The sequence below is a fragment of the Hippocampus guttulatus genome, chromosome 10, assembly GCF_054856545.1.
Source record: "Hippocampus guttulatus isolate MCC_2025c chromosome 10, RoL_Hgut_1.0, whole genome shotgun sequence".
Lineage (NCBI taxonomy): Eukaryota > Metazoa > Chordata > Actinopteri > Syngnathiformes > Syngnathidae > Hippocampus > Hippocampus guttulatus.
Genome location: NC_141270.1, coordinates 1,339,295 through 1,352,432, shown reverse-complemented (window position 1 = coordinate 1,352,432; position 13,138 = coordinate 1,339,295). Strand labels below are relative to the sequence as shown.

At 49.6% G+C, this 13,138-nt stretch overlaps 1 protein-coding gene across 1 annotated transcript; it reads right to left on the bottom strand.

The window, feature by feature from the left end:
• Nucleotides 1–2,067: 2,067 nt before the first annotated feature.
• On the bottom strand, nucleotides 2,068–13,127 carry LOC147198806 (high-affinity choline transporter 1-like). Its single transcript, XM_086121720.1, has 8 exons — nucleotides 12,819–13,127; nucleotides 10,686–10,799; nucleotides 8,126–8,281; nucleotides 6,259–6,407; nucleotides 5,713–5,856; nucleotides 4,870–5,023; nucleotides 4,425–4,642; nucleotides 2,068–4,054 (listed from the first exon to the last, which is right to left on the bottom strand). The coding sequence occupies exons 1-8, from the start codon at nucleotides 13,120–13,122 to the stop codon at nucleotides 3,503–3,505; spliced, it is 1,791 nt and encodes a 596-aa protein (XP_085977846.1). The 5' UTR covers nucleotides 13,123–13,127; the 3' UTR covers nucleotides 2,068–3,502.
• Between the last annotated feature and the right edge of the window lie 11 nt (nucleotides 13,128–13,138).

The window sequence follows — 13,138 nt, the reverse complement described above, 5'->3', positions numbered from 1 at the left end:
CTGCTTCTCCTCCCCTCACCGTCCACACACGCCGTTGCTATGACAACAGAGCAACCCCAACCTCTTTTAAAAGCTGGACCTGTGCCACTATTGAGCCATGTTAATTCACGGTGGACAGAAACGGATGGTGGTGGGGTTCTTGGGGGGCGGGGGGGGGGGTCGTACGGCGTTTAATGGCCGATGATTAAATAAGTGCACCGCAGAGCTTCATCCATCAGGATGGAGAAAAGCAAGAAGCCTTTTAAGTCTTCCACCCCCAAGATTCAATTTGAGCTGAAAGCAGAGGAACCTTCTGGAAAATGAGATGAAGATTAGATGACTTCATCTCACCATTGAGGACGATTTCCATGGTGATCCATATCGCGCTTTTGTCGCACTTGAACTTGGTGGGAGCAAACTGGACACTTCATTAGGTACAGTCAAACAAACAAACTTCTGCTTTTAGAAAGATAATAAAGCTTGTGATGGGAACTGTCAGGGAGGAGTTCAATAATTAATACAACCTTGGATACAAAAAAAATATTGATATATTTTTAGGCCAATTGGACACCTTTGGGAAAAGTTTGAATGTTTTTTCCCCCAAATAATGTCAAAAATAAGTCGCTCTTTGAACGTATCTATATATTTTTTATATCGTGTCTCTATTACACAGTGTATTCTTGAAAACTGTTGGTTTGTATATATATATATATATATACTGTATATATACACTGTATATATATAGACATACTGTAGATAGTGAAGCACATTATTATATTTGTAAAAGCAGTATAGTACTAGCCACGTGTGTACCGACTCAAGGGACTGCTGAGTCCTCAGCATACTAACTACCCTACAGTTCCACCCCGTGGTAAACTGACTTCATTACACGTGTGATGATGCAAAACAACAAAAAACGATTTGGGACACAATGGAAAAAAATTGAAAGACAAAAATTGAAGTCGGAATGTTACAATTGAAATTTCAATATTATGCGCGCGCACACACACACACAAAACACACAACTACTTCCTGCTTCCGTGCCTTAGAATCATGGGAAATGTACATTTTGAGCCTTGGTATCTAGTTTTCAATGATTTCTAACTCTTTTTACAAAACTGTATCATCATCATTAACTCAGTCGCATGAAAAAAATAAGAACCCCCCCCCCCACTTTTGCTTATTGTGATAAAATAAATCTGTAAAAATCTGTTGTCGTTACAGTTGTACGTGTATCATAATATCATAATCACTTGTTGAGTGAGGGGAAAAAAAGGAAAGAATTGGATCGATATCGGACGATCCCTGAGGCTGCGGTATTGGCATCGGACGTGAAAAACGGGTATCGAACCCTCCCTACGGCATGTGCTCCCTTTTCAAGTTTGAGCACGTGGCGTTCAAAGGTCTGTCCACACCCTCGATATGTTTGGCTAGTTGCGTGTTATGGCCCAACTGGAGCTTTCCAGTTCACCTGAGAAGAGAACAAAAATGTCAAGATCAGGCAAAAACCGTCATCAATGAGCATCTGGCACACAAGGACAACGACAACAACAAATTAGACAAATCTCATCTGTGCTGACCTCATTTGTGGCCTCGTTTTAAGGAAGCATCAAAGCGAGCTCACAGTCAGCAGGCGGGCGTCCTTCAAACGGCAACAGCGGCATGTGAGCCAGCGCTCAATATAGCAGCGGGGCCTTGGTTTATCTTGAGCGCCCCCGTCCACTGGGACAGGCTTGACTCGTCGTCCCGTGTCTGCGCGTCATGGCGCCTCACGCCCTCTTCACTGTCAGCCAGATAGAGCGGGACGCAAGCTCCTTCCCTCGGGGTGGGGGTCACATGCCTGCCGCCCCCGACAACAGGTTATTTTGGATTTTCTTCTCACAAACACTCTGAGAAGAATGGATCGGAGCTGCTTCGTCCCGACTTTGTTTTGAAAGCCTCGCTGTTGACAACTTTGGAAACCGGAAGTTATCATATACATCTAGATGTGTGTGCTGGATATATTTGGATGGATACAAGGGAGGGTTTGGAGGGTATACTTTCAAAATCTATTCCGATACAAGTTACCTGTAAAAATGACACGGCGGGTCAAAGGGGGCTAACAAATGGTTTAATGACAAATCATTCACACTTGGTTGCATAGGCAGGCTGATTTTTTTGGATTTTTGTGTTTTGTTTCGGGTTTTTTTGTACAATGAAGTGCTCGTGCTTGAGAGCCCTCTTCTCGCTCAGTCACGATATACAATCAGCTGTTGACAATCACCTACGTGTCTAAGAAGCTAAAATACAATTAAAAAAAGCAGAGAGAGAGAGAGAGAAAAGAAAACCATATACAACATTTGGTTTTTACTGGCAAATGTTTGACAATCGGCTGGTGGCAAAGTCACTTGACGCTGAACAACACATTCACGTCATTTTTGGCAACACTGGCCCCCTCCCGACCCCTTCTGTGCGTGCCTGGAAGTGTCATTGCTGCAGAAAATTGCAGAGAGGATGCTGAGCTCTTAAAACAGAGAGCATAGCCGTCATCTTTTTCCTGTGTACACCGTTCAGTATACACGCCTTAAAAAATTATAATTAAAAAAAAACAAAAAAACGACTACAGTAATCCCCTGCGTATTCACAGTTCACAATGCACAGAATCGCCGATTTGTGTGTGTGTGTGTGTGTGTGTTTTCATTTGAAACTTTCTAAAAAATTGCCACAAGATATGGCCCCTCTAAATATGAATTAGCGTCAATGAAGTATGTTGACGTCATACATCTCAACTGATGGTTTAGCCTTAAGAGCAGAGGTGTCAAACTCAAGGGCCGAGGGCCAGATCCGGCCCGCCACATCATTTTATGTGGCCCGCAAAAGCAAATCATGTGTGTCAACTTCCATGCTCCTTCTGTACCGAAATGTCAAATTGTAATGTGTAATAAATAACCGTTAACACTCATTCAAACAATAATTGAACAAACTATTATAGTTGATTTGACTGATTTCACAACTATCAATCCATCAATTTGCTGTGTACAAGTAATAATATATAAACATCTATTTCGTTTCACTGTCGTAACGGCCCTGCGAGGGAAGACGCAACCCCAAAGTGGCCCGCTACAAAAATGAGCTTGACACCCCTGCTCTAGAGGTCATCCCCAACCAAATCAAATAATTGATAAGTCCCTTTTGAAGGGTAACGCCAAGCGCGCTGCGCACAGTCGGCGAGTCACACCCGCACAGTGAGCAATTTGATCTACGGGTGCGTCACGACAGAAAGCCGCCGCCCTGTGAAGGGTTTTATAGAAGAAACCATACAAATATGGTGCAATTGTCAAGGCTTGCAACAGGGAGGGGAAGTCGCCGAGAATGAAGGAGAGCGTCTCTCCACCCTCTTGTCGTTTTGTGAGAGGCTGCCTCAGCCACATGCACGATGGCCCACAAACAGCAGGGGATTACTGTACTGTACTACTAAACTTGCATACGATTTGTTCCTAAACGACTGCGTACGGGCGGCGTGTCAATGTCGCAGTCACGCCCTCTAAAAAGTTGATTCCAGCATGGGCTCGCACACTTCGTTGCTCTCGTTCTGTTCCTTCGCGTCGTCCTCTTTGATGTCGTACTTGGAGCCGTCCGGCGTCTCGTCCGAGTCCCGCGTCAGCACTTGGAAAAAGTCCCACTTCTCGGGGATGACGCCTTTGTGGAAAAGCAGCGAGGCCAGGAAGGAGAAGGACAAAATGGACGCCACCGCCGCCAGCATGCAGATGGTGCGGATGGGCCAGCTTTGCACGTACACGCCGTCCACCAGCGCCCCGCCCGGGAAGCGCACCACGGCGGGGATGCCCAGCACGGGCTCGCCGCACAGGACCCGGAAGAGCATTCCGCTCAGGCAGCCCAGGACGGCCCCGTAGCCGTTGGACACGGCGAAGAAGAGGACGCACACCAGCTGCGGCAACATGAGCGTGTAGGTCAGGTCCGAGCGCAGCATCCAGATCATCAGCACGCTGTTGTCCAGAAAGGTCAGCGACGTCCCCGCCAGGCCCACCACCACCACCGAGGCGCGGATCACCCACTGCAGCTCCTGCTCGGAAGCCTGACGGGAGACGCCAAACGCAAAGTCACTCGCCCGCCTCCGACTCGGTATCAACAAACCAAGTTGCATCCGTTACTTTTTAGGGCTGATCGAACTGTTTGTCTTTGGGCCGATCATTGACAAACTTTTGGAAAGAAAGGCCGTTTTTGGAGGCAGACAATCAATCACCTCGCGCTCGTGAACGGAGCTGCTCGTCATTACCGTACTTGGTTTGAAGAAACAACATGTCCGCAACCTTAGAAAAGAAATGAAAAAAAAAATGCCTGCACCCGTGTTGGCTCATATCATTTTGGGACAAAGGCTCAACATGATCAAAGATGAAGCTCGTGACGGTTACTTTGTTTCAATGAACTAGCCGATGCCGCCTCACCCGAGTCCTGAGGATGTTCTTGTAGATGTTAGACGTGAAGATGGAGGCGGCGGAAAGCAAGGCCGAGTCGGTGGACGACATGACGGCGGCCGCCACGGCTCCGATGCCCACGATGGAGATGTACTGAGGGGTGAGGTGCTGCAGCACGATGGGCAGCACCAGGCCCGTCTGACCTCGCTCGAATGGAGACGGAGAACCGTAAGACGTCAAGTTCCAGTCTGAGAAAAGACACGGTTGGGAAATCTTTTCCAAATGATTTTGTCACATTTCGGCGGTGAGAACGGCCGGACCAATCACGGCGCGGCTCTTTTCTGAAGCTGAGCCGCGATTGGGCCTTCGCTGAGCCTTTGAGCGAGGGGGATGCCCTTTTTCCTGGACCGAGGGGGCTTTGAGAGGCCGGGAGAATGACACCAAATTCCTTGAAACAGGCTTTCGGCTCGCGCACCTGTGGAGGCGGCCGCCGCGCCCAGCAGGATGGGAGGAATTCCCAGCGTGGGGACGATGAAGGCGGCGGCGAAACAGGTGATCTTGGCCGTGGTGGACGAGGCGGCGGACAAAGTCCTCTGGTGGAAGTTCTGAAGGCCCAGGTTGCCCAAACCCTTGGACGAGAACACGCAAGAACAAGCCAAGGCATCAAGGAGACGGACGGATGGTTTCGACGAACACCGCGGCGCCTTGAGATACGCGTGACGCGGCCAGCGCACGGTGACAGCGAACTCGGGCCCTAGCAGCAGTTTGGGCAGATGACAGAAAATATTCTTCAGAAACGGATTCAAAGCTGTTTGAGGCCCTTCTTTCAAAGGGAACAAGATATGGCACGTTGCGGATTTAAAACAACCACATTCGGGAAGTCCGCTGAGCTGAATGCTCACCGACATTGGCGAACGTCACGGAATGGGCGAACTAATATAGCGACTGCTGCTATCCGAATACAAACAGTGCAGCAACACACGTAGACAGACCATATCATGCAGAAAACGACTCCCATTACAGCATCTTGCTGATAACTGAGCACTGACAGAAATGGTCAAACTCTTCTTTCTTTGTGTCTTTTTCACTGTTATTATACTGCCCCCCCCCCCCACCTGCAATGAATAAGTCATGATGCACAAACCGTTTAATACATTACATTCTATTTTTATTATGCCACAACTATATATCTTTCATCAAATCCAATATTACAGTTTTATTTTTTTCATGAAAGAACAGATTCGAATTTTGGAGACAAATGGATGTTCACCAGTCACACTTGTTTCAATTAAAAAATAATAATTGTCGTCTCGCTCACCAGGATTAAGAAGTTATCGATCCAGCGCCACACTCGATCCTCCTCCAGCGTGCCGACCCAGGGCGGCTGGAAAGTGTAATTGTACGCCGTCCGGGTGATGTCCGTCACGGCCGGGCTCATCAGCGCGAAGGGAACGCACATCCACTGCGGGCGGCAGTTTCCACAACAACCACGCATTTCGGCGTGCATCAGGTGACGTCACAAATGCGCTTGTGCGCCAAAAACGCACACCAACGTCAGCGCCGCAACAACAATAGAGCGACAACTGTGTGACAACGAACGTGTAAACAAATTGGACGGCGGCTCCGCCGCAAAAATAACGAGCGGCTTTGCCCCGTGCCTTGACCTTCACGTGTCATTCCAGCAAGTGGCTGCGCACTTGACGCGCCGCACTCGCAGCCAGCTGGGCTGATAGCGCTCGGCGCGATTGCCAAGCTGCCTCTCCGAGCCCCCCCCCCCCCCCCCCCCGCCAAACAGTAACAACCACAAGGAAGCCACCGCCGATATCGCCAATCGTGAAAGCCCGAAGCGCGGGGAAGTACTCACCAGGCTGATGAAGATGAGCACGAGCTGGATGATGTCGGTGTAGGCCACCGAGTAGAGTCCGCCCAGCAGCGTGTACGTGATGGCCACGGCGGCCGAGATCCAGATGCTCACCGTGTACGACAGATCCAGGATGACGCTCATGGTCACGCCTGTGGCGCACACACAGGGCCACGGGCAAACAAATGCCCGCACCGTTGACCGATTTGGATGCACTTGAAATCATCCGTCGCGCCAAATATTTTACTTTTGACTTGTGTCAATAGTTCAATTTGGTGCAACCTGAAATTCTTGACTTCGTGTCAAGTCATTTCTCAAGGCGCGGCAAAGCAACACGTTGGCAAATGATCCTTTCGATTGAAACTGACAGTTTTCCATTTCGGCCAAACTCGGCGTCGCACCGAAGGACGGTTTGGAGTCTCCGAGCGCACATCAAGCGAGCGCACATTTTTGGACGGGAGGAAGAAACCGTAGAAAATTATGGGCAATCGATCAAAAGCTGGGTAGGAAGTTTGGATTTTGAACCCACGACCTCTGAAATAGTGCTAACGAGCCACACCTTGAGAAAAAAAAACTCTTGTTGTTTGACTGGGAAAGGAGTTTCTGGGCACCTACACTGAATTATTGAATTCAAAGCTAAAATATGACATGTGGTGGATGACTTCAATTTTTTAAAAATTCTTTCACTGTTTCAGATTAGTCCGTCATTTTTCACACTTAAAAATTTTTTTGGGGGGGGGTTTCAATTTGCAAGTTTTTAAACAAACATCCGTTATTGTCATGGCTATAAGATATCATTCACTTTTTTTTTTTTAAATCCTTGAAATTGTGCTCTGCACAAAGTGCAAGTGGTTAAAAAATGTGTAAACAGTTACTTGAGGTGCATTGGACAATTTGCAGGCAGCAAACAAATTTTAGCCAAAGTGAATGAATGATTCAATGAATATAACAAATTAAACGAAATGTTGTCTTCAAATAGACCCCAAAAGGTAGAAATGGATGTAAGCGGCATAATATTGTTTGATTGAAAAAGCCCAAGTTGGAAATCATGAAATTTCAAAAAAATAAAATAAAAAATAACATGAGCACAGCTAAATGGTTAAAAAAAAAAAAAAAAAAAAAAGTAAGCGAGGTGCCCACAAAGGTGGGGGGTTAAGGCGGAAAAAAAAACAAAAACAATCTTGGCGGTAGGCGGCATTCTCACTTTACTGACAACGAATGGTGAGAAGCCAGCAAGCATAACAAGCACTCGTAGCCTCGCGGCTGGACAGCACGGCCAAGTGAGCACAATAACACGGATCGCGTGTCTCTGCATTCAGACATTTGTTTGCCGATGCGTTGAGGCCGGGACACACAACTCACCCAAGTTCAGACGTGGTTCGTCGCACAACAATCGCCGCGATACAAGAAGTGTGGTCGAGCCTGCTTTGTAAGGCATTTTGTTTCGTGGACCCGCTTCCAAGTGAGTGATTTTGTCAGTTTAACAAACGCCCCCTCAAGATTTGGGGCTGCCCCCTTCATGCAGGCCTGTCTCGACTCGGAGCTAGCTTGCGAAGGTGCGCGGCGGACCCAAGCGCACCCACCGATTCACCTTGACGACCATTTTTTCTCCCCGATGTATCTTTTAAGATTTCGTTTTTTTTTGTGGTGTGATTTGTAACAGGCGTCAATCGTCTGTGGATTTTTGGCGTTGCCCTTCGCTAACCGCCGCCAATAGCGGGGTTCCACTGCATTCCGTCTCGTTTGACGCTCGACTTCGGGAAAAGCCAAGCCATCCGTTTGTAGCCGCCAGCTAAAAAGCGTAACGTTGCGTGCCTTTCGTTTCACTCGCCGCGGGCGCCCAGCTGCCGCGGTGCGCAGGCATTCTTACCTAATCCTATGAGCGTGCCCGTCACCCACATAATCTCGGAGATGAGCGCGGCCAGGGAGAGGGCGGCCGTGGCCACTTTGCCGTACTTGATGTGGAAGGGGTCCATCATGGTCACGTACTTGCTGTTGCGCATCGGCTCGGCGAAGAACAGCCCGCCTTCGGGATGAGCGTGGGGGGGGGGGGGGGGGAAAAAAGAGAAAGGAAAAAGTTGACGGATGAGGTGGTTCGGGAGATGGTCGCGGGCGGTTGCCATTCGTTGGGTGGTTTTCCTCCCGCATTCCAAAAACACGCACGGTAATTAAGTGAACACTCTGAATTGTCTCGAGGCGCGATTGCGAATGTCAACGGTAGTGCGATCGGCTGGCCGACCAGTTCGGGGTGTCTCTCACCCAAAACTGGTCGGGCGAAACTCCAACACGCCCGCGATCCTTTGCGAGGATAAGCGGTTCGAAAAAAAAGGAGGGATGCATAGATGACTGTGATTGTTATTCTTCAAAATGAAACGCGTTTTTGAGGGACTAAACGTGCACAAACTTTGCACACACTTTGGGGCCTGGCGAAAATTCCGACTTTCGTGTTTTCACGCACGATTTAAAAAAAAAAAGCAAATAAACACAAAAAGGGTCTGGAGCGACCCCGAGAGAGGCTAAATTCTCTTCGCTGAGGGTGGCAACAAACATCTCGCGGCCTCCTTTTGAAGAAGCGGCCATCGTTTGTCAAACTGACGCTTGTCGTGACGCCGCCACTCGTATCTCAAATTGACCCGTGCGACAGCTCAGAGCTCCAAAAAAAAAAAAACTCGGGACGCCGGCCGGGTCAACTCGTAGCGCGGGGCGCCGCGGTGTGCCGCGCGGCTGCCAAACGCTCACATAATATGGCGTGTGAACCGTTGCATGAAAATACCGCGCAGACACACGCACGCGCACTCACAGACGGGGAGAGAAAAAATTTCCGTCGATCAAGAGTAAGAGGATCAATCATGTGACTTTCATGTGGCAAAGGAATGTCCGCTAATCTGCACGTACGGTACATGACCTTACGCAACCTGTTGTCTGAGTGCGTCGAGTGCCACAAACGGCCCGCTCTGTTTTCTTTTGCCCCCCCCCCCCCCTGCCCAGCCAGCATTTACGCTTTCAAGATTCCTGTCCTATTTCTTCCTCATCCGATGATTAACCGTCATGCCGCCCTTTCGCAGCCGCATTTTCCTTCTACCTACCGTATGTCTAATAATACACTGAGCAGAACTGCCGCCGTCCGTGCTCACTCGCAGAGTGAAACACGACGCGCATCGTCATTTGTAGGGCCGGAGTGAGATGGATTTTTTTTGAGGGCGATGCCTCTTTTGTTGATGAATCGGTTGATTAATTCAAACAAAAAGTACGAATCGAATAAAAGAACGTCTCTTCTGGTCTCTCCATAGTGAGATGAATGAGGCAGGTGGGGAGAATGCTGGAATGTCATTATCTTGACTTTTTGTTTTTTACAGTATGAATTATGTGGCAAGTAACCGATTCATGAGAAACAAAACAAAACAAAAAAAAAAAACAGCGACCCCGTCCCTCGGTGTGATTGTGAGCGCCAACGCCCTGCAATTGGCTGGCAACCAGTTCAGGGTCTCCCCCGCCTATCGCGCAAAGACGGCCGGGAAAGGCTCCGGCGCACCCGCGACCCTCGTGAGTGGAAGCGGATTCGAAAACGGATGCTCGGCTCAATGCGGAAGGCAAACCGATTCCGTGATATTGGACTTTTCTTTTCCGGCGCGGCAGAAATTCGCTTCTCATGAGGGCAATTTTTCCTCCTCCCGGCAGTGCGCTGTGGCTTTAAGAGATTTCCACTGTGACCTTGGAGGCTATCAGTGGAGCACTCGAAGGTCGTGACAATGACGAGCACATGACTGAGGTCGGCAAGCTGGTCCCCCCCCCCTAGTTGGCGGCGTTTCTCTTTGCGTCGAGATATTCAGCTGGCGCAGGGGCGACGAATTGGGAATTGTTTTGTCCAATCGGCAAAATGGGCCTTTTGAAAATGCTGATCCTGCACCGAAAGCCGCCCTTTGTACCCCTTCCGCGCGATGTCCGGTTCAAGCCACGCTCGGTTGAAAATATCCTTCACCCGGTTGCGGACATCTTGGGAACCGACCACTTTCCACGTTGCCCGCAGCAGTTTGGTGACGGCGCTCCAAGCGTGCGGCAAATTTCAACAGACACGGCCTTTCTCAAGTTCTTATTGCGATTGTTGTGATCACACGATACTTCCTTTTTGTTGGCCCACTTTTGATTCTTCCGAACGCAGAAGGGGTCAGCCTCGGACCTTGTAAACCCTATTTGGACTCCGGCGCCAAGGCGACTTAAGTGTTCTTAAGGACACAAATCCTCCCGTTGCGAGGGCGCGACGAGGCTCTCCTTGTTTGGACGTCACCGCTCGATTGATTTATTTATGTATTTTTTTTGGGGTGTCTATTTTTCGTGGCACTTTGAGAAAAGGGCGGGCACGGCGCGGCGGCCCGGCGAGCCGAGAGAGAGGCGGCGAGCCGCGGCGGCCTTCCCTAAAAAGGAGCGCTTACCGAAGATGAAGCACACGGTGGCCGTGACGGGCATGACGGCCCAGATCAGCCCCATGGACGGGTTGTACACGGCCTCCGCGGTGCCCACGATGAACCCGCCACCGACCCACGTGGCTGTTGGCACAAGAACACACGCGCACGCGTCACCTTTTTAGGCTTTGCGGCACCTCTTCGGGTTTTGACGTCACTAACCTATCAGATTTATTGCCCGTCCGCCACCGCTGTGCCCTACTTACGTCAGATTTTTATGAATTCTACCTGCAGAAACAGAAAGTTGGATCCTTGAAGGGAGTTTTTACATCAGAAGGTTCGATGCCCACGGAATCAACTGGGACCCCGACGGGTGTCATGTGACCTCGCATACTCAATCGGCGGATTCTTGTCCAAATTCAGAACATTGTTGCGCCATTTTCTGCGTCCTACGTGAAGCCTCCGGATGTCGGCCATCTTGAAATAGTTCCACAGGAGCCGTCCGATTCCATCCGACATGAAGTCGGCACGTGTCAGACCAAGTCATGTTGCACCACCGCCGTTTAGTCTTCACGAACGCATTGATATCGAGCGGCAAATCCCCAATTTCGCTCAGGTCGCTCAAGTGGCCCCGAAGTGCTCGTCAATGCGCCCTCCGCCTGGACCAAATGAGCAGCAACTTTTATGGATCGCGCGAAACTGGTCGACGGTGTCCGGAAGCCGACGGGGGGGCTCGGCAGAGCGCAGTACTCGCTTGCGAGCAACAGTGGCGCCGCTGCCCGCCACGGCGGAGTTTGTTGCGCTGTACGCTTTGGTCCGCTATCTCACGACACGCAACACGTAGTGCGAGGAGAAAGTCGAGCTCGCCGTCCACTCGGCCAATTTGTCCCGCTAATTTTAGTCAGTCCGGACGCAGAAGACGGCAGTTTGATGTCATGCGGGGTGAACTGCCAGTACTTGCCAGAAATTCCTTCATTCCTGGCAGCCTCCCAAAGCGATTTTTTTTTGGTTCACATCTTTTTATCAATTTTGGAGGGATATCTAGTTGCGGGTATTTTATTTTTTAACCAAGTATTAAAGTACCTGATGATGACGCCTTTCAAAATTCTTTTGCGCCCTTCTCCCGACCGATATTACCGACGACTGAAATGGCTCCGATGCTGTGGCAGCTCTCTGCATCTTATGGCTTGTGCTGTAAGACGTGACCACAAAAATGTCAGGAAAAGCCGACTAGAGCATCTGAACTTTATTCGGGTTTCAATTAGAGGACTTGAAATGGTGGCAAGTGTGTGTGCATGTGTGTTGACTCCAATTTCACATGAGTAGGAATGTGAGAGGGTAATTCGAAGAGAGCCAATGTTGGCCAACTTCCCTTCTCGAAAAGATTTACATTTCTTGAGTTGAGTAGGACAGGTTATAGGCCACAACAATGGTGGGGAAAATTGTGAAATGATTTATCTTGCTCTTTTTTTTTTTTTTTTACGTCACAAAAATCTGGCATTGACTTTTTATAGCTGCTGTATTTAACCAATGTACACGTTTTTTAAAAATTAGCTTTTTGTCTCGATTTACTGGTTCTGTTTCCTCCTCCGTTATAATTTAAGGGATTGAATGATGCGACCTACCAGATTACATCCCGTTTCATCTTCCATACACCTCTAAGGGAGCATTTGATTTAAATGTGCAACTCTATAATTGATTTTTTTTTGGTTCATTATGCACAGTATAATTAACGTATGAACCGGTCATGTCTAATAACATTTGCATCATACATGATTTTCACCACGCCTGCGACATGACATCCAGTCTGCTTTCGCGTGTGTGCGTCATATGTGATATTCTATACACCTCGAAGATACCACTCTTACGTCATACGAGTGTACCATTGGTTACATCCTAATTCATGTGCGGACGCCTCGAATGTATTTTGTCTTGAGCGCCTGAGTTTCGTCCGTGCGTACCCGCAACGGGGTGCCTGTGCATCATCCCGTCGAACGCCGTCGACACAACGGGGCTTGAGTTATCACGTGTACGAGGTGAAACGGAGGTCGAATTAGGATTCATTTGGCCCAGTTCCCACGCCTAAAGCGGTGCCCCCCACCCCCCGCGCTCAAAAAAAAAAAAAAAAGAATAGAAGGCGCAACTCGGCGCGGCTGTACTCGCCCGTCATGGTGAAGATGCCGACGGCCAGGTTGATGCCGCGGTTGCCGAGCAGCGCCATCTCCGTCTGGTCTCCGCGGCCCTTCTTGGCCTCGCGCTTGGACTTGAAGGAGGCCCACACGCCGATGGCCAGCACCAGAAGGTAGAAGAACATCATGACGCTCACGCCGGGGATGTTGAGAGCCATGATGGACGAACAGCGGGAGCGAGACGACCGCGACCGGGAGGTGGAGGAGGAGGAAGAAGAAGAAGAGGAGGACGCACTGAGCGAGAGACGGAGCGACAGTGGCGGCGGCTCGGCGAACATCCACCCCCCCCACCCC